Source organism: Taudactylus pleione, unplaced genomic scaffold (genome assembly GCF_031769625.1).
Source record: "Taudactylus pleione unplaced genomic scaffold, aTauple2 ptg000073l, whole genome shotgun sequence".
Taxonomy (NCBI): domain Eukaryota; kingdom Metazoa; phylum Chordata; class Amphibia; order Anura; family Myobatrachidae; genus Taudactylus; species Taudactylus pleione.
In genome coordinates, this window is record NW_028284475.1 from 1,603,339 (window position 1) to 1,630,000 (window position 26,662).

General features: G+C 51.3%; 1 protein-coding gene across 3 annotated transcripts in view; it reads left to right on the forward strand.

Annotated features, from left to right (window-relative positions):
• Positions 1-26,662, forward strand: part of ARHGEF2 (Rho/Rac guanine nucleotide exchange factor 2) — a 174,993-nt gene that overhangs the window by 94,857 nt on the left and 53,474 nt on the right. The window contains exon 1 of one of the 3 annotated variants that reach the window (XM_088467549.1): positions 15,504-15,729. The exons of the other annotated variants lie outside the window; for them this stretch is intronic. Coding sequence (XP_088323675.1) covers positions 15,667-15,729 — 63 coding nt within the window. The 5' untranslated portion in view covers positions 15,504-15,666. Of the gene's footprint in view, positions 1-15,503; positions 15,730-26,662 lie in introns of those variants that run through there. 3 annotated transcript variants of the gene reach the window in all.

Consider the following 26,662-nt stretch of genomic DNA (forward strand, 5'->3'; position numbering starts at 1 on the left):
CTCCTGGCATCGGTGAAATGACAGGCATCTAGATTTAGACACCTGTCATTTAACTCACGCCGGGATTAAGCAGTCGGGAGGTCGGCATTGCGTCCGCCGGCTTCCTGAACGTATACTGGTCATACAAATGCAGCAATTTACACTTTATTTTTATAAATACAAAGTGGGGTTTAATTTCGGAAATCTTTTAAAATAATAATAATTTGGGAATGTAATGATGTGGATTGGAAATGGCGCTTGTGGTTTTTGTGGTTTGTTACAGAAATGCTGATCAGAACAATTGCAATCAGGTTTGGGTGATTGGTCGTATAATTTATTCTTTTCTTTTGCTCTAGCTTCCAGCTTACATTGTTCCTAATTATTCTCACCCTAAGATTTTATTGGCAGGGACAAAGAACTCTACTAAAAGCTAAAAATAAATCCCGCTTTTTGGACTATTATTGGTTTCCAAGTTGGAGATACTCTGCAGAATATATTAAGGGTTCGATCAGAGTTTCCCAAACTCCGCAATTGCAGTCCAGGTTTTAAGGATATCCATGCTTGAGCAATTAGTACTTCACTAATTTTGATTTAACCATCTGGATGTCCTTAAAACCTGGGGGTATGGTTACTAAAGTGTGGGTTTTTAGAAGTGGAGGTGTTGCCCATAGCAACCAGACAGATTCTACTTAGCTAGTATACCCTTAGGACTGTAATAGCAGAGTTTGGGAAACTCCGGTTTAGATGGCACGGAGCAATGTTCTGCAGATCACTAGAGAGGTCAGTAATGTAATAATCTGCAGAATATATCACTACGTATCTGTCAGGGGGTAGATGGGACAGAGCAATGTTCTGCAGATAACTAGAAATGTCAGTAATGTAATAATCTGCAGAATATATCACTATGTACCTGTCGGGGTAGATGGGACAGAGCAATGTTCTGCAGATAACTAGAAATGTCAGTAATGTAATAATCTGCAGAATATATCACTATGTAGCTGTCAGGGGGTAGATGGGACAGAGCAATGTTCTGCAGATCCCTAGAGAGGTCACTAATGTAATAATCTGCAGAATATATCACTATGTACCTGTCAGGGGGTAGATAGGACAGAGCAATGTTCTGCAGGTCACTAGAGAGGTCACTAATGTAATAATCTGCAGAATATATCATTATGTACCTGTCATGGGGTAGGTGGAACAGAGCAATGTTCTGCAGATCACTAGAGGGGTCAGTAATGTAATAATCTGCAGAGTATAGGAGAAATGTGAAGCAGATGGTCTGCAATTTAGGTCAGAACCATGAGGTCCTGGATGGGGCATACTGTATGTATACATGGATATGTTTGGTTCCTGGAATAAAATACAGCCTCTCTCTTCCTGACTGTCTCCGATCAGCTCCTGGCACTAGTCTCCCCCCCCTGCAGCGCTCCCCCCGTGCTTTCTCCTTTATAGAACACAAGCTGCGCACACACAGATACACTACAACACTCTTATTTGTGTCACTTGTTTTGTTCCAGAGCTGATAATGCATTAGTCAAAATGACTATTTCCATGGGAGACTCTAGCAGGGAATGACTGACACCCTCCACCGCCCCCTCCTCGCCTGCTTCATCTCTGCTCCCCCAGTCGCCTATCTCATGAAAACAGTTGCAGGTTGGGAGGAAGTTGGGTTGAGGGGACGCAGGACGTGATCCTCATCCTGCCCGACAAGAATGACAAGCCGGGAGGGTCGGACACGGACAGCTCTTGCTGTGCGATATCGGTTGTATTGCGCCTTTCCTGTCAAGGAAAACCGCGCACCACAATGACTGAGTGTCCTTATATCTCGTCCACACGACCCGTTGCGGCTCTCGGCCTAATGGACAGACGGGTGTGGGTACAGTCAACATGGCTTTAGGGATTTTCAACACAAAAGTCAATTAAAAAATAAAAAGATCAACCACAGCCCTAAATAACAGGATCAGCGCTCAATGGCAATGCCCAAATGCCGGCTTCCATATTTCTGGGATAATCCGTCCCATAGCCCCTGGGTCACCTAGACCTGGGCAACGTGTTCCTCAAGGGACCCTGACAGTCCAAGTTTTAAGCATGTCTGTGTTTGAGCACAGTGGACTTAAGGCCTGATTCAGAGCCGCTCGTAAGCGGCCGCTCGTTCGCTCCGAGCGATGTTTGCCCAACTGCACATGCGTATGGATCGTAATACGCATGCGCGAACCAGTCAGTGCGGCCGAAAATCGTTTGTTCGCTAAATAGCGAATGCCTGATAATTTGAGTGACAGGGGGAGGCGTATGTGGGTGGTCACAGGGGAAGGTGCTTGAAAACGGGGAGTGGAGATCAGAACGCAGGCGTGCTTAAAGGTCAAAACGGGCGTTTTATGGGTGTGCATAATTACTACAGCAGCGTCATTGACCACGTCACTGGGTTATTTTATAGTCAGAACTGCTTGCAAGATTGTGGTAGCAAAAGCCAACCACAAGAATAGCGAGCAGTTCATACGCTGGTCGATGTACTCGATTAATCTAATAAATAGCGGACATGACGTATGGTGCGAGCGGCCAGGGGGCGTAGTTATCCAAAAAACGACCGCAAGTTTTGTTCGCTCGTTCAGACATAGAGGCGTGAACAGACCGCAAAGAGCGAACGGTTCATTTGAATAGCCACCCCCTTTTCCTGAACGACCGTCCGCAAATTACGTCCGGCTCTGAATCAGGCCCTTAATTAGTATCTCGGTTAGTTTGATTTGACCATCTGTGCTCAGCCAGGTATATCCTTAAAGCCTGGACTGTTAGGGTGCCTTGAGGACGAGGGCCTAATTCAGAGATGGACGCTAATCCGATAGTTACAAAGCTTACCCGAGCATAAAGACGCCGACCGCTGCCTTCTCATATACGCACAGCGTCTCTTACCTGTGTAAATATCGATAACATTGACGCACATCGTGCGCCCATCTTGCCCTTGCGGAAAGTCTGACCCAGCGGCTGACTCTGCAGCTCACATGACTCGGCAGAGGGTGCTCATGCTGCGTAGGAGATGGCAAGGCCTAATTTATGCACGCCCAGGTAACGGCGTTTACACGGTCAGACACGCCTGCGTTTTATTAACCCCCCTCCCCCCATTACCTTCCCCAAAGCTGACATGTCACTCACTTTGCGATGGATTCCTCTGTGCGTCCGCGATCGCCATGGGAACACTGCGCACGTGTTGTGCGGCTTATACGCATGCGCGATGGTGTACCCGTCATTGCTTCTATCTCTGAATCAGGCCCCGGGGCTGGGAAGCGCTGGTTTAGACGGTTGGGAACGTTATATTTGTTCCGTTGTTTGCAGCTCACGTTAGACCAGAAAGGTGATTGTCTGGGCTGATTGGTATCGGTAAAACTCCATCATATGCCATAGGCCGTGTCCAAGGGGGAGCGTGGCAGAGCAAGAAGCACAGGCCCTCATTCAGAGCCGCTCGTAAGCGTCCGTTCGCTCATTCCGAGCGATGTTCGCACATCTGCGCATGCGTACGGTTTGTAATACGCATGCGCGAACCAGTCAGTGCGGCCGAAAAACGTTTGTTCGCTCTATAGCGAATGCCTGCTATTTTGAGTGACAGGAGGAGGCGTATGTGGGTGGTAACAGGGGAAGGTGCTTGAAAACGGGGGAGTGGAGATCAGAACGCAGGCGTGCTTAAAGGTCAAAACGGGCGTTTTAAGGGTGTGCATAATTAATACAGCAGCGTCATTGACCACGTCACTGGGTTATTTTAAAGTCTGAACTGCTCGCAAAATAGCGGTAAGAAAAACCAACCACAAGAATAGCGAGCAGTTCATATGCTGTTCGATGTACTCAATTAATCTAATAAATAGCGGACATGACGTATGGTGCGAGCGGCCAGGGGGCGTCTTTTTAAAATTACGACCGCAAGTTTTGTTCGCTCGTTCAGACTTATAGGTGTGAACAGACCGCAAAGAGCGAACGGTTCATTTGAATAGCCAGCCCTTTTTTGTAAACGAACGACCACAAATAGCGTCCGGCTCTGAATCAGGGCCACAGTTACTTACAGCCAGAGGGCCCATAATCTCCGCAGGGACATCGCACTGCCTAATCCTGTTCCGATAATCACTAAATATAATTATAATAATATGGTAACGCTAATAGAGAAGGGCTAATCCGGTGGGGGATTACCTTTTCCCTGTGTGTGTAAAACATTGATTTCCTGCCACTGTGCATTCAGTCCACACACACTGTCCATGATGCATGGTCACTCCTTCAGGTTTTACCTGGCACCTTCTCCGTCTGCCAGTCCTACACTGCACCTGGGCTGCCAGCCTGTGACACATGGCACAGGATGCGGGGGCTCGCCTCTCTCCTACTCTGTGTAGATTGTCACTATGTTGCGTCATTTGTGTAATGTGTCACTGCTGGTACTGACCTTCCTCACCCTTCTCAGTAACATTATAACACCCCCTGGTCGCTTTCATTCTTCTTATCCCCTATTGTCTCCCTCCCACTAACTTTTCTATCTTCCATTCACTGCGTCCCTACGCTGGCTATGTTCTCCTTCTCAGGGTCCCTCTGCATCGTATCCTGTCTCCTTCTCTCCGTCTCTGTCTACCTGTTCCCACATTGTGCGGTTGCTATGGCAGTCCCAGAATAATGTGCATTTATGCTGCCAGACTGTTGTGCATTTATTGAGAACTGAGGGAGGGGATGCGGCTATTGTGGAGGTGAAGGGGAGAGATGTGTAAGGCTGGAGGAGAGCTAAAGGTGTGGGAGGTGAGGGGTTGATGGCAAAGGGGGTGTGCGATGAGGTGGGGAGGAACACATTGGGAGAGAATTTGAAAGGTGTGAGTGAGGAGGGAAGAAAGGGCAGAGAGTGTGAGTGAGGAGGGTAGGAAGGGCAGGGGGTGTAAAGTGAGGAAGGTAGGAAGGGCAGAGAGTGTGAGTGAGGAGGGTAGGAAGGGCAGGGGGTGTGAGTGAGGAGGGAAGGAAGGGCAGGGGGTGTGAGTGAGGAGGGAAGGAAGGGCAGAGAGTGTGAGTGAGGAGGGTAGGAAGGGCAGGGGGTGTGAGTGAGGAGGGAAGGAAGGGCAGGGGGTGTAAAGTGAGGAAGGTAGGAAGGGCAGAGAGTGTGAGTGAGGAGGGTAGGAAGGGCAGGGGGTGTGAGTGAGGAGGGAAGGAAGGGCAGGGGGTGTGAGTGAGGAGGGAGGAAGGGCAGGGGGTGTGAGCGAGGAGGGAAGGAAGGGCAGGGGTGTGAGTGAGGAGGGAAGGAAGGGCAGGGGTGTGAGCGAGGAGGGAAGGAAGGGCAGGGGTGTGAGCGAGGAGGGAAGGAAGGGCAGGGGGTGTGAGTGAGGAGGGAAGGAAGGGCAGGGGGTGTGAGTGAGGAGGGTAGGAAGGGCAGGGGGTGTGAGTGAGGAGGAAGGGTGTTAGGAAGGAGTTAGCAGGTGATGGGGTGTATGGTGAGGGAGAGAGGCATGGTTAGGGTGAGTAAGGAGGAAGGGTGTTAGGAAGGAGTTAGGAGGAGATGGGGTGTATGGTGAGGGAGAGAGGCATGGTTAGGGTGAGTAAGGAGGAAGGGTGTTAGGAAGGAGTTAGGAGGAGATGGGGTGTATGGTGAGGGAGAGAGGCATGGTTAGGGTGAGTAAGGAGGAAGGGTGTTAGGAAGGAGTTAGGAGGTGATGGGCTGTATGGTGAGGATGAGAGGCATGGTTAGGGTGAGTAAGGAGGAATGGTGTTAGGAGGAGATGGGGTGTATGGTGAGGGAGAGAGGCTTGGTTAGGGTCAGTAAGGAGGAAGGGTGTTAGGAAGGAGTTAGGAGGAGATGGGGTGTATGGTGAGGGAGAGAGGCATGGTTAGGGTCAGTAAGGAGGAAGGGTGTTAGGAAGGAGTTAGGAGGTGATGGGGTGTATGGTGAGGAAGAGAGGCATGGTTAGGGTGAGTAAGGAAGAATGGTGTTAGGAGGAGATGGGGTGTATGGTGAGGGAGAGAGGCATGGTTAGGGTGAGTAAGGAGGAATGGTGTTAGGAGGAGATGGGGTGTATGGTGAGGGAGAGAGGCATGGTTAGGGTCAGTAAGGAGGAAGGGTGTTAGGAAGGAGTTAGGAGGAGATGGGGTGTATGGTGAGGGAGAGAGGCATGGTTAGGGTCAGTAAGGAGGATGGGTGTTAGGAAGGAGTTAGGAGGTGATGGGGTGTATGGTGAGTAAGGAATTGGGTGAGGGGATAGGAGATGGAGGTGATGGGGAGGGGATTTTTGACACTGCAGTGACAGTTTTTCTCCCTTGGTGGAGGACATGCTATCTCCCCATATTTGTCAGATAATTAACATTTAACTATCTACAAATACAAGTACTGATTTGGCATGTATAGCCAATAGTGCTATGCCCATAGATTGAAAGCTCACCTGGCCTAGGAATTGATCTCACCTACCTTCCGGGCAGTACTATGGGTGAATGCTTCGTTCAGATATTTAGGGTGTGGGTGGAGGGAAAGTTTGCTCAGAATCTATAATTAGATGCAGTAAAATGATGTCATTTTGTGTTGTGTGAGCAGCCAGCCATGGGAAATGTCCTGTGATCTGTTCTCTGCCTCTCAGTCCTCCTCGGACAGAAGGCCCTCCACTATGTCTGCTGGCTGTAGTCATAGACTGTGATGATGTATCCGGGACATACCTGGGAGGTGATACTCAATGCCTTACTAAGCACTTTGGACTAGAAATAAAATAAACATTGACCTGATTCTGTCTAGATCACATACCCCCCCTCCCCAGACACAAGGCTGATAAAGACAACAAAAACTAACTTGGCAGAGTGCCCATCTTATAAAGCAGGTGGGCAAGGTCTCTCTCCAGCCCCCTTGGCAGTGGCTGCTGTCTCTTTCCGTCCTCTTCCCATCACTCCAGACAGTGGCTGCTCTCTCTGCCCAACCCCAAAGACAGAAGTCACTCCCCCTTATCCCATGACAGAGGCCTCCCCATATCTCTCTTTCCCCATGACAGACGCCATGTTCTCTCCCCATTCCCTGTGACAGAGGCCTCCCCATCCCCCATGAGAGGCAGCTCTCTCTCTCCCCATCCCCCATGAGAGGCAGCTCTCTCTCTCCCCATCCCCCGTGACAGAGGCCGCTCTCTCTCGCCCCATCCCCCGTGACAGAGACCGCTCTCTCTCGCCCCATCCCCCGTGACAGAGACCGCTCTCTCTCGCCCCATCCCCCGTGACAGAGGCCGCTCTCTCTCGCCCCATCCCCTGTGACAGAGGCCGCTCTCTCTCGCCCCATCCCCTGTGACAGAGGCCGCTCTCTCTCGCCCAATCCCCTGTGACAGAGGCCGCTCTCTCTCGCCCCATCCCCTGTGACAGAAGCCGCTCTCTCTCGCCCCATCTCCCGTGACAGAGGCCGCTCTCTCTCGCCCAATCCCACGTGACAGAGGCCCTGATTCAGAGCCGGACGCTCTGACAGAGCGCTCGCTCTGAATCAGGGCCGTCCCACTGAATTTTAGAGCGGCCTCCTGGCCGCTCGCATAGCTATGGGTGACCACCCACAGCTATAGCGAGCGGCCAAAAAGATGGTCGCGATGGTCAAGACCATCGCGACCATCGGGCTTGTGACGAGACCCTTGTGGTAGGGTCTCGTTGCCGCAAGCCCTGGAGTGCTTTCGTCTCTATCAGAGCTGAGAGCACTCCCACTGACATCACTTGTGATGTCAGTGGGGCCGGCCCCAGACGGTAGGCGTTCCCATGGAACGCCTCCGTCTGGGCAGCCACGCCCCCGGCACGCCCTCGACAGCACGCCCCCTTTGTAGCGAGACACATAGCGACGGCCAAGCCGTCGCTATCCGGGTCTCGCGCATGCGCACAACGGAGCTGGCTCCCTCGTGCGCATGCGCACTTGGCCAACATCGACCCGCTTGGGAGCGGGTCTGAATTAGGCCCAAAGGCTGCTTTCTCTCGCCCCGTCCCCCGTGACAGAGGCCGCTCTCTCTCGCCCCGTCCCCCGTGACAGAGGCCGCTCTCTCTCGCCCCGTCCCCCGTGACAGAGGCCGCGCTCTCTCGCCCCGTCCCCCGTGACAGAGGCCGCGCTCTCTCGCCCCGTCCCCCGTGACAGAGGCCGCTCTCTCTCGCCCCGTCCCCCGTGACAGAGGCCGCTCTCTCTCGCCCCGTCCCCCGTGACAGAGGCCGCTCTCTCTCGCCCCGTCCCCCGTGACAGAGGCCGCTCTCTCTCGCCCCGTCCCCCGTGACAGAGGCCGCTCTCTCTCGCCCCGTCCCCCGTGACAGAGGCCGCTCTCTCTCGCCCCGTCCCCCGTGACAGAGGCCGCTCTCTCTCGCCCCGTCCCCCGTGACAGAGGCCGCTCTCTCTCGCCCCGTCCCCCGTGACAGAGGCCGCTCTCTCTCGCCCCGTCCCCCGTGACAGAGGCCGCTCTCTCTCGCCCCGTCCCCCGTGACAGAGGCCGCTCTCTCTCGCCCCGTCCCCCGTGACAGAGGCCGCTCTCTCTCGCCCCATCTCCCGTGACAGAGGCCGCTCTCTCTCGCCCCGTCCCCCGTGACAGAGGCCGCTCTCTCGCCCCGTCCCCCATGACAGAGGCCGCTCTCTCGCCCCGGTATGTCAGTGACACCAATGGTCTTGTGATACCAATGTCTCCGATGGCTGAAGTCGTGGATCTGCAGTGCTGCCATTCGGCGCCTCATTACAAATTACAGGGGAGACATTTGCATATCTTCACGAAGACGCACCAGGTTTCAAGCCCCATGTGCGGCCAGTAACTGTCCTGTCCCTGCCGTGGCTCTCCAGTTGTTGTTGGAAGTCTCAGCATGCCCAGCCAGGTTAAAAGGGAATGTTGGAAGTTATAGTTCAGCAACAGCTGGACAACCACGTTGCCTATCCCCGATGTAGTCCCCCGTGACTTAGGCCGCTCGCTCTCTCGCCCCATGACTTAGGCCGCTCGCTCTCTTTCCCCATGACTAGGCCGCTCTCTCTCTCGCCCCATGACTTAGGCCGCTCTCTCTCGCCCCATGACTTAGGCCGCTCTCTCTCTCGCCCCATGACTTTGGCCGCTCTCTCTCTCGCCCCATGACTTTGGCCGCTCTCTCTCTCGCCCCATGACTTAGGCCGCTCTCTCTCTCGCCCCATGACTTAGGCCGCTCTCTCTCTCGCCCCATGACTTAGGCCGCTCTCTCTCTCGCCCCATGACTTAGGCCGCTCTCTCTCTCGACTCATGACTTAGGCCGCTCTCTCTCGCCCCATGACAGAGGCCGCTCTCTCTCTCCCCATCCCCCTTGACCGAGGCCACTTTATTCCTACTCCCTGTCTGGCATATCCCCCTTATTTAACCCTTACACTCCTATGAGAGCCTATAATCCATCAGTGGTAGCTTACTCTGCTGGTCTTATTTTGGAGAGAACAGGGGCTGGTGACACACGGCCTTCACACAGCAGCCTCGGATTAGGTTTTTAGTATTTCCAGGTGTAATCATTACCGTACCTGGCGTGTAACCATTATTCTGTGTACATGTAAATAACATCAGGAGAAGCTTGGCATTATAATCGTTGTCACTTGGAGATGTCCCTGACTTTGGGGCACGTTTCTGATGACCGTAAACAAGGCAGCCACGTGGTACAGGATGGGAGCCCTCACGTGTAACCTAGACGTGTCTTAGTAACGTGTAATACAACCTTCAGGCGACTTTGGGCAGCCCCGTGTGTGGCCGCATTTGCATTTTGGTAACGGAATGTTAATGTAACTATTCGCACGTCATCATGCGCAGTAATCGCGCCGCCACACTGTTTTCTATCATCACTAATGTCGGGACTTACACCTACCCCATGCTGGGTGTAAGAGGTCAGTCTGACACAGGCGTCCCTTCCCTGTACGCACAGCTGTGGCTACGCACCCGCAACACTGCCGGGATACGGATCTCTTCTATTATTGGTGATTATCGCACAGTTTTAAATTGATAAACTGAAATAAATATATGAAATAAAATCTTATAAGAGACCATTGGCCGCCTGTAATAAGTTATTCCGTGTATAACGCGGTCTGGTAAGTCTGATTTTGCCATATGCTGCTCCCCTCCCCCCGCTGGCAGACCCCGTCCAGGCTGTTCTTGGCTGGATAAAGTTTGGCGAGTGCTAAGGGTCGCTGTTTCCACGCTCTGTATACCCGATGCCTCCTCCTATTACACACGCCTCAGTACCTGGGTGCTGACACTGCGTTTTCCCCATGTCTGGAACGTCCGTGTTTCTCTAACCCCATGGCTACATGTGCCAGCTGGTCGCTGTGTATACGGCCCCACTCCTCCCGTCCAGGCTGCCCTCCGCCTCTGACACAATTTGTCTTTACAACTCTTGGTGTCCATTATTTTTATCCTAGAATTGTATTTGCCATAATTGTTTCTAGAGCATCACGATTGTGCGTTTTTTGCAGCACTTTGCAGCTTGATCTGACTGTCGACATTTCAACTGTTGCAATTTTGGTGTCGACCTTACGATTCTCTAGATTTTCATTGTCGACATTTTGACTACGTCCCGTCTCTGGCTGCTACAAAACTCACGGGGGCTCTGCTGTAACCCTGTACTTCTTATTTAAACATTAAGGGTCTGATTCTGCAGTCGCTTTTCCCGAAGGCCGCTGCATTGCGCTCACTTTCATACTCTAAAGCGACAATCGGCCGCACTGAGTCGCAAAATCTGTATCTCAAAGTACAAACCGATCCCGTCCACTGTTCTAGCGTCCGCAGACGCAGCCGTCGTCATTCGAATCTGCCCTCACACCAGCCCCATGCCAGGTGCAAGAGGTCCGTCAGTACCCGTACGTACAACTCCGATTCCCACAGAGCTGTACATATAAACCCACAATTGTTGCTCTTTGCGTCTTTATATTCATCACCCAGAAACACCTATTTCACGCTGGTCCCTGTCTGTACAAGACGCGGTACGAACGCAATTACTTTCGCACCCTGCGTCTTGCGATTCAGGAGCAATCGCCCCGAAAGCGGGACACGCGTCTGTTTTCACAGATGCGTCCGACTTCGGCCCTCAGTGATGACTGCATAAAATATTCCTTTTCTAGGACCTTACCTAATATCTGTGATGTTGCTTGGAATTCTGGAGCTCATTCAGCGCCGCTCGTAAGCGGCCGCTCGTTCGTTCCGAGCGATGTTCGCACATCTGCGCATGCGTATGGGTTGTAATACGCATGCGCCAACCAGTCAGTGCGGCCAGAAATTGTGTGCTCGCAAAATAGCGAATGCCTGCTATTTTGAGTGACAAGATGAGGCGTTTGTGGGTGGTAACAGGGGAAGGTGCTTGAAAACGGGGAGTGGAGATCCGAACGCAGGCGTGCCAAAAGGTCAAAACGGGCGTTTTAAGGGTGTGCATAATTAATACAGCAGCGTCATCGACCACGTCACTTGGTTGTTTTTTAGTCTGAACTGCTCGCATGATTGCGGTAGGAAAATCCAACCCCAAGAATAGCGAGAAGTTCAGACGCCATTCGATGTACTCGATTAATCTAATAAATAGCGGAGATGACGTAGGATGCGAGCGGCCAGGGGGCGTTTTTTCCAAAATAACGACCGCATGTTTTGTTCGCTCGTTCAGACATGGAGGCGTCAACAGACCGCAAAGAGCGAATGGTCAATTTAAATAGCCAGCCCCTTTTTCTGAACGAGCGAGCGCAAATAGCGTCCGGCTCTGAACCAGACCCTTTGTGCTCTTTGCTTAAGTACAGTTCCACTGTTTGCGCTCTGGTAAAGCTCAGTGCAGCTGATGCAGTGTCAGTCAGTTTTGTGGATGTATCTTGTGTGTTTTAGCTTTGGGGCTAAGTAGAGTGCATCAAGGGAGTTTTGTGCTATGCAGGGTTATATGCTTGTTTATAGATGGATCTTTCGCGCCAAAGATAGGACTGGTGCACGTGCACACTGGTAGTGATGACCGGGCATACAGGTAGGGGCGGTCCGGCCAACAAAGCGTATAATTGAGGCCATGCACACAGTACGGTAGCAATATGGCAGCAACCGTGGACAACTCTGAATCGGGACCAATGCCGCTATCGCCTTCCAAATATCTGCTGCCAGTGTAGTTGATAAACCTCTAACACTGTTGGGCTAATGGCAATATGTGACATCATGGCGGGGGTATGATGTCACTCTGAGAAGTGGCCAGGCCCAGGGTGGTCTGAAATATGAAAGAGACCAGGCGCAGAGGTGGCAGATAACAACCCCCAGAGTTACTCACATGGCGAATCTGCACGCAAATCAAGCGATTGCCATTGGGCAGTCTCCCCTGTAATTTGTAATGAGGCGCCCAATGGCAGCACTGCAGATCCGCGACTTCAGCCATCGGACACATCGGTGTCACAAGACCATCGCAGCACATACGCAGTGCGACTCCAGTGCACGCACAGTAGTAAAACATCAACCGTTTGTGAAAACATCCGCATTGAATCTGGCCTATATTCCTGTCACAGGGCCTGACTCACTACCGATCGCAACTGCGATTACGCATGCAATCTGCTGATTGTCGCAATCTGCGCATGCGTATACTCCACTGCGATCGCAGTGACTACACAGACCCATCGCAGAATGATTGACAGTAAGTACCGTTTGGGAATGGTGACCGCGGGGGAGTGGTCAGCGAAACGCAGACATGCCAGTCTGGTTGAACGCCGTTACAGGGGCGTGAATAAATTAGCCACTGCGGTGCCATACGCAGCTTGGGCTTTCACAGCATGCGATGAGGTTAGCGCAATTCCTGAGAAAGGTCAGAGCTTGTGTAAGTGTGCGTGAGGCTGCGATGGTGCTCACTGTTACCGGTGGTGTCGCAGTCTTGTTAATGAGTGTGAGGTCAGGTGGGCGTCCTTATGTAGTGCTGCGACGGCATGCATTAGCATATGTTCGCAGTGAGACTGCGGGCGTAATAGCTATTGCCATCCTTAGTGAATCAGGCCCATAGACCCACCGCACAAAGGGCCTGATTCAGTGGTGGACACTAACCCCGCCCCAGGCGCTGCCATTTGTACCGAGGCACCCACTGGCTGCGTTTTCCTATATTTGTGTACCAGGTATCTGTGGTATTAATGTGAATGAATAGCTCTTGAGACTTATTGAATTGCATGCAGCAGTAGGTACAAAGTGCCGTAACCCACAGCAGCCAATCAGATGTTTGCTTCCATTTTCTGAAGGGCACTGGTAAAAGAACAGCTAGAATTTGATTGGTTGCCACAGATTTGCACACGTAGCACCATGTTATTGCACAATCCCTGTGCTTCAGGGACAAAGCCTAAGATCCAGAGGCGTCTGTAAGCCCGGCAATATACCATGAGCTGTACGGCAAGTGAAGCAGCTGTCGGTGTGGGGTGAGCAGGGAGCTGCAGATTGTATGGAGACATGGCAGTGGGTGGGCTCGCCTCAGTTGCCATAGTAATTGCTTGCTTTAGTTTCTGTGAATTTCCACACACCAGAACAAAATGGTTCTGCACTGTACGAGTTAACTAGGCCTTCACCTTCCATGGCTACAGGGTGGCGCTTAATGTTGTATTTAGCGCCTCTGCTGGGTGTCCACGCCATCAATTGCTCACCCTGTGAATGGAGGTTACTTCTCAAACCACTTACCACCCCCATGCCGTAATACATAGTTACTCGATGTGTATGTGTAATAGGACACTATAAAGACCTATTATAACATTACTTACAATGAGGCCTCAATATGCGCTCTACATAGGAAAAAAGTGTGTCAGGAATAAATTGTGAGGTAAAATAAGTGATTAAGGCCCAAGATCCGTTTGCTAACACTGCCCGTTTGTTGTATAGTCTACAGAGGCACATTATAATGCCTGGCCAGTAAATATAACACTATTTCCATTCACCTAGGCCTGTGCCTGCGTCAGTCTGCTCATATAACAGTGCACAGAATGGTTATAGTGTGAGGTAAAAGTCAGAAACATCATATTTGTTTCCATGTAATAGTGGAACATTAAATTGATGTCACAGAATAAAGGGTACGTGGCTGTGGGCATACTGTGATGCGTTTAGTGGCCCCCAAGCCCCTTCCCCCTCGAGAACTCATCCCCATTTTTGAGCGCCCCGGCAAGGGCGTAGAGCGGCAGTGAGAGGAGTAGACCCCCTCACAGTACTGGCGGTCTGGGGAAAAGACCTCACCGTCTCAGCGGGTTGGGTATGAATAGCGGACATTTGAATTGCCACCGGTTCAAATCTCGACGCCGGAAGCCCGAACGTCCAGAATACTGACAGGGGCGGTAAGTACTCTAACCCTCCCCTTGTCCCCTAGCCCTTCCCACAGTGGTGCCTAATCCTAACACCCCCCCTTCCCACACCCTAAATCTAACACCCCCACCCCCGGGGGGTACCTAACCCTAATCTCACCCTGGAGGTCCCTAAATCTAAACCCCCCCCCCATCACTGGGCTAATTGTAATACTTACCCTTACTTCGGGGTGGCGGGGGCCAGGATGCAGACGTCTGTACCCTGATGCCTTCGGGCGTCTGTATTATGCCGGGGGTCTGTATCCTGATGCCTTCGGGATAACGGCGTCTGCATTATGCCGGGCGTCTGGATTCCGGCGTCGGTGTATTGATGCCCGGGATTCCGTCCGCTATATTAAACGTATCCCGTCTCAGGACCGGTCCTCTAAAATCTAGAGATGGGCGGTTTGGTTTTGGATCTTCCCGCTAATTTTGGGTTTCAGAATGAGGCAAAACGTCATGTTTCAGGGATATCTGTGCCGAGATTACGGTGAAATATGGCATTTTGCCTCGTTATGAGATCCGAACTTGGTGGGAAGATCCAACACCAAAACTGAACCGCTCATCTCTAGGTTTAGAGGATCAGTCCGGAGACAGTGAGGTCTTTTTGTGGGACTGCCAGTCATGTGAGGGCGTCTACTCCTCTCGTTGCCGCTCTACGCCGCCAGCGGTGCGCTAAAAAATAGGGACGCCTTCTCTTGGTAGAAGGAGCTTGGGGAGCCACTAAATGCTTCACGGTACGCCCCAGTGTGTCACAGCCACATAGACTTCAGTGTACTAGAATCAGGACTGTCCTGCCTAAACCTGGGCAGTTGGGACTTACGGTGACTGAATGCGTCACTGCTCGCCGTCTCCTGTACCTAGCGCATAATATTGTTGGAGACTGAGACCTTGGCACGGCCCCAGGGATGCCCTGTATTCATGAGTTACTAAAAGCATGATAATTATGAATAGCAATGTTTTTCTATAATTATTTTGGGGTGGGGGGATAGTGTAATGCACAGAGCGTGTCCACATTCCGCAGCGGTTAATTCATATAATGGGGGGTGGATGTAAAAGCGTCCGGGTGCGAGCGGAGGTCTGACTTTGGTTGAAGTTGAGTTTGGTCAGCACAAGAGACTGTTGTTTGTGCGGCCACTTTGTCATCTCTGGAGGGTTAATGGAGAAATAATAGTGTACAACAGCTGCAGTGTGAGCGAGGAGTCAGCCTGGGTTCCCCACCCCCTCTGCTGGTAGTGGGATAGGAAAGAGTGTGGTTTGAAAGGCTGGGGGTGGAGGGTTTGGTTTGAATTATATCAGCAGCAGAGGCTGTGACTTCCTGTGGCTACATCCATCCAGGCAGCGTGCAAGCTCTGTCGCCCAGCACAAGAGGTAGTGGCACTCCTGGATTTAGGAAACTGGCGGGGGGCCGAGAGAGGAGCCCACCTGATCATTACATTACTCTTTAAGAGGATATGTCTCGGATAGAGCCTTTTTCAAGAGCTCGCACAGACCGGTCTAAGGATATATCCCTGAAGGTCAGTTCTAAATTATTTATTTTTTGCCATTTAGCTTGTCCCCTCTTAAGGAGACGCAGTTGGGGTATTGGGTCCAGGGGTGGTCCCTGCGGAGAGGGATTTGTGGTGGGTTTTCCAATGGCAGGGATTCCCTCTTGTGGTTCCATTGTTCAACCTTGTGCGTAGGTCACAAATGGCATCTGTCACGGTGCTTTAACTATTTCGCTGCTGGAGGCTGCAGCGCATTGCTGGCCAGAGGGGTTTATAGCCCCCTTTCTCTGGAAGCCAGGGGGAATTTATATTGTGTTACAAAAAGAGAGGTTGGAGACACTCGGCTTTGTAAATCAGGACTGTAGGTGAACCCCATTTGTGCGCACAGGGGACCCCCTACTTTGCGGCACAGATGGCCGGGATATTGTGCCTGCTATTTTTGGTCGTGCGCCCACTCCCCGAGACTCCAAGCCTCGCTGTAACTACTCGCTCTCATGCCATGTGGCCGAGCCCAATGCACTGGATACCTACCCCCTGTGTCCAAAATACGTATCACACTCTTAGGGGCAATTACTTTTATGCCAGAACCTGTTCGGAACGCTTCACATTCCCTTTAACAATCTAATCCCAGAAGGGTGTCTCTCAGTGGTAGAATAATTACTTGTTAGGCTATGTCTCTTTGGCTAAACCCAATGCTGGTACTCCCAGGTGGGCATACCTCAGAGACGACATTAAATGCAGGACTATGTGGTTACCCAACATGGCCTTGGCGTGAGTACTCTCAGTTCAGTTTCGGAGTAAATTGGGGCAATACTTCATGTAATTGTGATGAGTGTACAGCCTCAGCAGGTTACCACCCATCCTCCCTGTGTCACACTGACTGTAGGTGATGACTGTTTCCCGGCAGGGTGGTTTTGTGGCAGGGGGCACAGTTGGCGCAGTAAATGCAGGTGCTGGCATTTTAGCTGACAGAATATTATTACTGGACACCAAACTGGCAGTTGTGTTACATTAGGTGCTGGGCAGTTGTGTGGTCAGGTATTTGCTGGGCAGTGGTGTCAGATTAGGTGCTGGGCAGTTGTGCTGGAAGAGTAGGTGCTGGGCAGTTGTGTGGTCAGGTATTTGCTGGGCAGTGGTGTCAGATTAGGTGCTGGGCAGTTGTGCTGGAAGAGTAGGTGCTGGGCAGTGGTGTCAGAGTAAGTGAAGGGCAGTTGTGCTGGAAGAGTAGGTGCTGGGCAGTTGTGCTGGCAGGGTAGGTGCTGGGCAGTGGTGTCAGAGTAGGTGCTGGGCAGTTGTGCTGGCAGAGTAGGTGCTGGGCAGTTGTGCTGGAAGAGTAGGTGCTGGGCAGTTGTGCTGGCAGAGTAGGTGCTGGGCAGTTGTGCTGGCAGATTAGGTGCTGGGCAGTTGTGCTGGCAGATTAGGTGCTGGGCAGTTGTGCTGGCAGATTAGGTGCTGGGCAGTTGTGCTGGCAGATTAGGTGCTGGGCAGTTGTGCTGGCAGATTAGGTGCTGGGCAGTTGTGCTGGCAGAGGAGGTGCTGGGCAGTTGTGCTGGCAGGGTAGGTGCTGGGCAGTTGTGCTGGCAGGGTAGGTGCTGGGCAGTTGTGCTGGCAGAGGAGGTGCTGGGCAGTTGTGCTGGTAGAGGAGGTGCTGGGCAGTTGTGCTGGCAGAGTAGGTGCTTGGTAGTTGTGCTGGCAGAGTAGGTGCTGGGCAGTTGTGCTGGCAGGGTAGGTGCTGGGCAGTTGTGCTGGCAGGGTAGGTGCTGGGCAGTTGTGCTGGCAGGGTAGGTGCTGGGCAGTTGTGCTGGCAGAGGAGGTGCTGGGCAGTTGTGCTGGTAGAGGAGGTGCTGGGCAGTTGTGCTGGCAGAGTAGGTGCTTGGTAGTTTTGCTGGCAGAGTAGGTGCTGGGCAGTTGTGCTGGCAGGGTAGGTGCTGGGCAGTTGTGCTGGCAGGGTAGGTGCTGGGCAGTTGTGCTGGCAGGGTAGGTGCTGGGCAGTTGTGCTGGCAGAGTAGGTGCTGGGCAGTTTAGTTATGTTAGATGCTGGGGCATTTTGCAGTCAGATTACAGGGATATAACACAGTGCAGTGTGAATAGATACAGGGCAATTGTGTGAAGACGTAGAATCGGGGCAGATGTGTGGGGATAGACGTTACGCTGGGCAGTTGTATTGCCATGATAGATAGTGGCCGGTTGTGTGAAGACATTACATCCTGGCTGGATATGGGGTGACGGTAGACGTGGGGCGTTTGGGCTGTGATTATGGGCAGTTAGTTGTGTTGCGATCTCAGTGTTGTGCAGTTGTGTTGTGATATTTGCTGTCGGGCATTGTGTACTGAGCGGAAATACCAGACAGGACTAGAAGTTGGCACAAGGGGTGAGGGGGCGCAGAACGGGCACAGTCTTGTTGCTGACAAGTTGCATTTCCACATCTGCTCGGCTGGTTCCCTGAAGTTTAGAAACAGCTAGGTTTTTTCTTCACGTTGAGCAATGTTTATATCACTGGCCATCAGCCCATTACAGACACAGACAGCCTTTTATACAGTGTGTGGTACACATGTACACACAGGAGGTAAACTTCTCCGGGTACTGGAGTACCGGAGTTGGCAGTTGCCCATGAGTACTAGGGTACTGGTGCTGACAGATGTTCCAAAGTGCTGAGATACAGGGGCTGGCAGATGTTCCTGAGTACTAGGGTACTATCGCTGGTAGATTTTCATGAGTACTGGGGTACCGGTGCTGGCTGATGTTACTGAGTACTGGGGTACAGGTGCTGGCTGATGTTACTGAGTACTGGAGTACCGGTGCTGGCTGATGTTCCTTAGTACTGAGGTACTGATACTGGCTGATGTTACTGAGTACTGGGGTACCGGTGCTGGCTGATGTTCCTTAGTACTGAGGTACTGATACTGGCTGATGTTACTGAGTACTGGGGTACTGATACTGGCTGATGTTACTGAGTACTGGGGTACCGGTGCTGGCTGATGTTCCTTAGTACTGAGGTACTGATACTGGCTGATGTTACTGAGTACTGGGGTACTGATACTGGCTGATGTTACTGAGTACTGGGGTACCGGTGCTGGCTGATGTTACTGAGTACTGGGGTACCGGTGCTGGCTGATGTTCCTGAGTACTGGAGTACTGATACTGGCTGATGTTACTGAGTACTGGGGTACCGGTGCTGGCTGATGTTACTGAGTACTGGGGTACCGGTGCTGGCTGATGTTACTGAGTACTGGGGTACCGGTGCTGGCTGATGTTACTGAGTACTGGGGTACAGGTGCTGGCTGATGTTACTGAGTACTGGGGTACCGGTACTGGCTGTTGTTACTGAGTCCTGTGGTACCGGTGCTGGCTGATGTTCCTTAGTACTGGGGTACTGATACTGGCTGATGTTACTGAGTACTGGGGTACAGGTGCTGGCTGATGATCCTGAGTACTGGGGTACCGGTGCTGGCTGATGTTCCTGAGTACTGGAGTACCGGTGCTGGCTGATGTTCCTTAGTACTGGAGTACCGGTGCTGGCTGATGTTACTGAGTACTGTGGTACCGGTGCTGGCTGATGTTCCTTAGTACTGGGGTACTGATACTGGCTGATGTTCCTGAGTACTGGGTGCTGGCTGATGTTACTGAGTACTGGGGTACCGGTGCTGGCTGATGTTCCTGAGTACTGGAGTACCGGTGCTGGCTGATGTTACTGAGTACTGGGGTACTGATACTGGCTGATGTTACTGAGTACTGGGGTACCGGTGCTGGCTGATGTTACTGAGTACTGTGGTACCGGTGCTGGCTGATGTTCCTTAGTACTGGGGTACTGATACTGGCTGATGTTACTGAGTACTGGGGTACAGGTGCTGGCTGATGTTACTGAGTACTGGGGTACCGGTGCTGGCTGATGTTCCTTAGTACTGGAGTATCGGTGCTGGCTGATGTTCCTGCGTAGTGGGGTACAGGTGCTGGCTGATGTTCCTTAGTACTGGGGTACTGATACTGGCTGATTTTACTGAGTACTGGGGTACCGGTGCTGGCTGATGTTACTGAGTACTGGGGTACCGGTGCTGGCTGATGTTCCTGAGTACTGGGGTACTGGTGCTGGCTGATGTTCCTGAGTACTGGGGTACCGGTGCTGGCTGATGTTCCTGAGTACTGGGGTACCGGTGCTGGCTGATGTTCCTGAGTACTGGGGTACCGGTGCTGGCTGATGTTCCTGAGTACTGGGGTACAGGTGCTGGCTAATGTTCCTGAGTACTGGGTGCTGGCTGATGTTCCTGAGTACTGGGGTACCGGTGCTGGCTGATGTTCCTGAGTACTGAGGTACCGGTGCTGGCTGATGTTCCTGAGTACTGGGTGCTGGCTGATGTTACTGAGTACTGGGGTACCGGTGCTGGCTGATGTTCCTGAGTACTGGAGTACCGGTGCTGGCTGATGTTACTGAGTACTGGGGTACTGATACTGGCTGATGTTCCTGAGTACTGGGGTACCGGTGCTGGCTGATGTTCCTGAGTACTGGGGTACAGGTGCTGGCTGATGTTCCTGAGTACTGAGGTACCGGTGCTGGCTGATGTTCCTGAGTACTGGGTGCTGGCTGATGTTACTGAGTACTGGGGTACCAGTGCTGGCTGATGTTCCTGAGTACTGGAGTACCGGTGCTGGCTGATGTTACTGAGTACTGGGGTACTGATACTGGCTGATGTTACTGAGTACTGGGGTACCGGTGCTGGCTGATGTTCCTGAGTACTGGAGTACCGGTGCTGGCTGATGTTACTGAGTACTGGGGTACTGATACTGGCTGATGTTCCTGAGTACTGGGGTACCGGTGCTGGCTGATGTTCCTGAGTACCGGGGTACCGGTGCTGGCTGATGTTCCTGAGTACTGGGGTACCGGTGCTGGCTGATGTTCCTGAGTACTGGGGTACCGGTGCTGGCTGATGTTACTGAGTACTGGGGTACTGATACTGGCTGATGTTCCTGAGTACTGGAGTACCGGTGCTGGCTGATGTTCCTGAGTACTGGGTGCTGGCTGATGTTCCTGAGTACTGGAGTACCAGACTCCATGACACTTTAACTCTTTCATTGCACAGTATTTCTGTGTCTCTCGCAGGGTTTCAGTCACACATGCTGCTGAATTGACTTCTCTTTTTCTCTTTTTGATGGGGGATGGGTAGGAGGAGTGGGGGGTGGGGGATAGCGTTGTCTTCTTAGTAAGTACCAGCTCAGTTAGTTGGAAATTGCAACATGCTCAAGTAATACATACCTCCCCAGCTGCTGTGGAACCATAAGTCCCAGCAATGCCTAGATAGAGTTGCAGTGACAGTACTGATTATGAGTATTTATAGCCTCCTCTGTGGGTGTGGTGTTAGTATTGCGGTGGGAACCGTTCTCAGGCCTGGAATTTGACATTTTATCTGATTCTCTATTCTATGGTATGAGATGAATGTGATCTGTGGCTGAGATGCCCCCGGCTGCTACCCAGCTGCACCTGTATAACTGACTGACAGACCAGGGGGGCAGCTGGTCAGGGGAACAGCCCCAGCGCTCTGCAGGTGGTTGTCTAGGAGAGAATGTCGTTGCCGACACCCAGCACATATCAGGTTAAACTCTCCGTAAGTTAATATTTCACAACCTTACTTTAGGCGGTGGTTGGCAGGAAGCGAGTCAGGGATACGGGATGGCCGTGCCAAGCCGAGGGGTACGCTTAGAATGGAGTGAGAGGGTTAATGCAGCTCTACCACTGTACAGAGCGGCCTCCCAGCAGAGGTGGTTACAAGGCCTCCTAGCAGGTTGGCCAGGCGCAGGGGGATGAGACAGCGTGATGACATGACATGTTTCCACACACTTCCTAATGAATAACCACACTGGTAATAAGTGGGAGCTGCTGCTGGGGGATGTAAGGGTGAATCAGACTGGTGGGGACGGCTGTGTAGTATCATAGTAGCACACAATACATCTGGGTATGTTGCGGTGTACGGTGCAGTAAATCAGAGTTTGGTATGGCGGTGTACGGTGCAGTAAATCAAGGTTTGGTATGGCGGTGTACGGTGCAGTAAATCAGGGTTTGGTATGGCGGTGTACGGTGCAGTAAATCAGGGTTTGGTATGGCGGTGTACGGTGCAGTAAATCAGGGTTTGGTATGGCGGTGTACGGTGCAGTAAATCAGGGTTTGGTATGGCGGTGTACGGTGCAGTAAATCAGGATTTGGTATGGCGCTGTACAGTGCAGTAAATCAGGGTTTGGTATGGCGGTGTACGGTGCAGTAAATCAGGGTTTGGTATGGCGGTGTACGGTGCAGTAAATCAGGATTTGGTATGGCAGTGTACGGTGCAGTAAATCAGAGTTTGGTATGGCGCTGTACGGTGCAGTAAATCAGAGTTTGGTATGGCGCTGTACGGTGCGGTAAATCGGGGTTTGGTATGGCGCTGTACGGTGCAGTAAATCGGGGTTTGATATGGCGCTGTACGGTGCAGTAAATAGGGGTTTGGTATGGCGCTGTACGGTGCAGTAAATCAGGGTTTGGTATGGCGCTGTACGGTGCAGTGAATCAGGGTTTGGTATGGCGGTGTATTGCTGGTGCATGGGCTTTTTAGGGCTTAATAATAACTAGACCCCATACTGCAGTAATCTGTGCTGCTTCATGTAGTGTATAGTATGTGTCCGAATGCCAAGTATGCCAGTAATTTCTACCGATAACCTGGGAATGTCCAGCAAGGACACATTGTATGAGGGCTCAGACAGTGACTGTGTTATAGTGACCTGTTCCCAGCTGTGATCTCTACAGTGCTCCAAACTGCCGCCTGTTAGGGCTATTTACCACACCAATCTTAGGGCCTGATTCAGAGCCGTTCGCTATTTGTGGTCGCTCGTTTAAAAACAAGGGGTGGCTATTCAAATGATCCGTACGCACATTGCAGTCTGTTCACACCTCTAAGTCTGAACGAGCGAGCAAAACATACGCTCGTTTATTTGTTAAAAACGCCCCCTGGCCGCTCGCATCCTACGTCATGTCCGCTATTTATTAGATTAATCGAGTACATCGACCAGCGTATGAACTGCTCGCTATTCTTGTGGTTGGTGTTTGCTACCACAAATTTGCGAGCAGTTCTGGCTATAAAATAACCCAGTGACGTGGTCAATGACGCTGCTGTATTAATTATGCACACCCATAAAACGCCCGTTTTGACCTTTAAGCACGCCTGCGTTCGGATCTCCACTCCCCATTTTCAAACACCTTCTCCTGTTACCACCCACATACGCCTCATTCTGTCACTCAAAATAGCAGGCCCTCGCTATATTGCGTACCAACGATTTTCGGCCGCACTGACTGGTTCGCGCATGCGTACTAAAAACCGTACGCATGCGCAGATGTGCAAACATCGCTCGGAACGAGCGTACTGCCGCTAACGAGCGGCTCTGAATGAGGGCCTTAGACCTTTCTTATGGGGAATAGCTGCTGACACTAAAGCTGGCCACACACTAGACCAACTTGCATCCAACCAGCCAACTTGTTGATTGGTTCGAATGAAAATCTGGTAAGGAATGAAAGCAAATGACAATCAGCAATTTGCTCCCAAACGCCGAAAAATGGACTAAAACTGTTGTTTGAACAAATTGTTTAGATCAAACATTTAACAAACTTGTCTGACGCCATTTTCATCTGTTTTCTGGCATTTAGGAGCAAATTGCTGATTATCATTTACTCCCATTCCTTACCAGATTTTCATTCCCGCCAATCAACTAGTTGGTTGGTTAGATGAAAGTTGGTCTAGTGTGTGGCCAGCTTAAGGTAGTGCTACAGAGGGTTAGTGCTCTGCATGGCAGTGTACCGTGAGCTAGTGCTCAGTATGGCAGTGTACAATAGGTTAGTGCTCTGTATAGCAGTGTACAGTAGATTAGTGCTCAGTATGGCGGTGCACAGTAGGTTAGTGCTCAGTATGGCAGTGTACAGAGAGTTAGTGCTCAGTATGGCGGTGCACAGTAGGTTAGTGCTCAGTACGGCTGTATACAGTAGGTTAGTGCTCAGTACGGCTGTATACAGTAGGTTAGTGCTCAGTACGGCTGTATACAGTAGGTTAGTGCTCAGTATGACAGTGTATAGTGAGTTAGTGCTCTGTATAGCAGTGTACAGTAGGTTAGTGCTCAGTATGGCGGTGCACAGTAGGTTAGTGCTCAGTATGGCAGTGTACAGAGAGTTAGTGCTCAGTATGGTGGTGTACAGAGAGTTAGTGCTCAGTATGGCGGTGCATAGTAGGTTAGTGCTCAGTACGGCTGTATACAGTAGGTTAGTGCTCAGTACGGCTGTATACAGTAGGTTAGTGCTCAGTATGACTTTGTACATTAGGTTAGTGCTCAGTATGACAGTGTATAGTGAGTTAGTGCTCAGTATGGTGGTGTATAGTGCGATAGTGCTCAGTATGACAGTGTACAGTACAGTGAGTTTGTGCTCTGCATGGAGGTGTACAGCGCAGTGAGTTAGTGCTCAGTATGGTGGGTTACAGAGCAGTGAGTTAGTGCTCAGGATGGCGGAGTGCAGTGAGTTAGTGCTCAGTATGGCGGTGTACAGCGCATTGAGTTAGTACTCAGGCTCAGTATGGCGGTGTACAGCGCAGTGAGTTAGTGCTCAGTATGGTGGTGTACAACGCATTGAATTACTGCTCATTATGGTGATGTACAGCGCAGTGAGTTAGTGCTCAGTATGGTGGTGTACAGCGCAGTGAGTTAGTGCTCAGTATGGCGGTGTACAGCGCAGTGAGTTAGTGCTTAATATGGCTGTGTACAGCGCAGTGAGTTAGTACTCAGACTCAGTATGACAGTGTACAGCGCAGTGAGTTAGTACTCAGGCTCAGTATGGCGGTGTACAGCGCAATGAGTTAGTGCTCAGTATGCTGGTGTACAGCGCAGTGAGTTTTTACTCAGTATAGCGGTGTACAGCGCAGTGAGTTAGTGGTCAGTATGGCGGTGTACAGCACAGTGAGTTAGTGCTCAGTATGGTGGTGTACAGCGCAGTGAATTAGTGCTCAGTATGGCAGTGTACAGCGCAGTGAGTTAGTGCTCAGTGTGGCGTGTACAGCGCAGTGAGTTAGTGCTCAGTATGGTGGTGTACAGCGCAGTGAGTTAGTGCTCAGTATGGCGGTGTACAGCGCAGTGAGTTAGTACTCAGGCTCAGTATGGCAGTGTACAGCGCAGTGAGTTAGTACTCAGACTCAGTATGACAGTGTACAGCGCAGTGAGTTAGTACTCAGGCTCAGTATGGCGGTGTACAGCGCAATGAGTTAGTGCTCAGTATGCTGGTGTACAGCGCAGTGAGTTTTTACTCAGTATAGCGGTGTACAGCACAGTGAGTTAGTGCTCAGTATGGTGGTGTACAGCGCAGTGAATTAGTGCTCAGCATGGCAGTGTACAGCGCAGTGAGTTAGTGCTCAGTATAGCGGTGTACAGCGCAGTGAGTTAGTGGTCAGTATGGCGGTGTACAGCACAGTGAGTTAGTGCTCAGTATGGTGGTGTACAGCGCAGTGAGTTAGTGCTTAGTATGGCAGTTTACAGCGCAGTGAGTTAGTGCTCAGTATGGCAGTGTACAGCGCAGTGAGTTAGTGCTCAGTATGGTGGTGTACAGCGCAGTGAGTTAGTGCTCAGTATGGCGGTCTACAGTGCAGTGAGTTAGTGCTCAGTATGGCGGTGTACAGCGCAGTGAGTTATTGCTCAGTATGGTGGTGTACAGCGCAGTGAGTTAGTGCTCAGTATGGTGGTGTACAGCGCAGTGAGTAGGTGCTCTGTATGGTGGTGTGCAGCGCAGTGAGTAGGTGCTCTGTATGGTGGTGTACAGTGCAGTGAGTAGGTGCTCTGTATGGTGGTGTACAGCGCAGTGAGTAGGTGCTCTGTATGGTGGTGTGCAGCGCAGTGAGTAGGTGCTCTGTATGGTGGTGTACAGCGCAGTGAGTAGGTGCTCTGTATGGTGGTGTACAGCGCAGTGAGTAGGTGCTCTGTATGGTGGTGTGCAGCGCAGTGAGTAGGTGCTCTGTATGGTGGTGTACAGCGCAGTGAGTAGGTGCTCTGTATGGTGGTATTAAGCAGTGTGTTTGTGCTCAGTATGGTGGGGTACAGTGAGTTAGTGCTCACTATGGCAGCGTACGGTACAGTAAGTCGGTGCTCGGTATATTTTTGTTCTCCGTATATTGCCCGAGCACTGAGCGACAGGATCGTCGCCGGGTGGTGTAGCTGGAAATGACTGCAGGCAGATAATGGTCACGTTACGACTGTATTTCCCAACACACCAGATAATATTTCGTATAGGACGATTATTCGGTGTTGCGCATGCTCTGCAGTATTGGTCCAAATACCCGGTAACACTGGTGCTATTGCAGTGTAATAAAAAGTCGCACCTCTGTGATTTCTAAGTTGTGACATTTCCATGTAAATCCTATGAGGGAGGTGTCCCTGCACCGTTCCCTGTCTGAGACTGTGTGAGCCGCCTGTTTGGCCCAGAGATGAGGCCGGTGATCGCAGGGCCACTCCGGCTTCTCCATACCATGCGATACATGTACGGCCGTAATCCTCTGATCACTTCATTCCCCGGATGGCTATAGCCGAGGACACTTTCCGGAAAAAAAAATAAAAAAAATTTGCTTTATTTACATAATTTTTCCTCATTTGGAATCATTTGTTTATTTTTTCTTTTCTTCTTTTTTGTTTGTATTGTTTACATTTATTTTTTTTTAAATGTTTTTCTTTTCTATTATTTATTGAAAGTTCGAGACCAGGCAAAAGGTATCCGTAACTACTGGCGACAAGAGGATTTTTATCATTGTACATGGGAAAGGTATAGACGGGATAGAAGCACTAAATGTGCACATACAGGAGACATGTCTCTGAGAGGGGCACGGAATTATCTGTGTATAGTAATACAAATAAATGTAATAATGGTAAAATGGAATAGAATGGGGCCATGTACCGACCCCCCTCTTCCAAACAAACACAT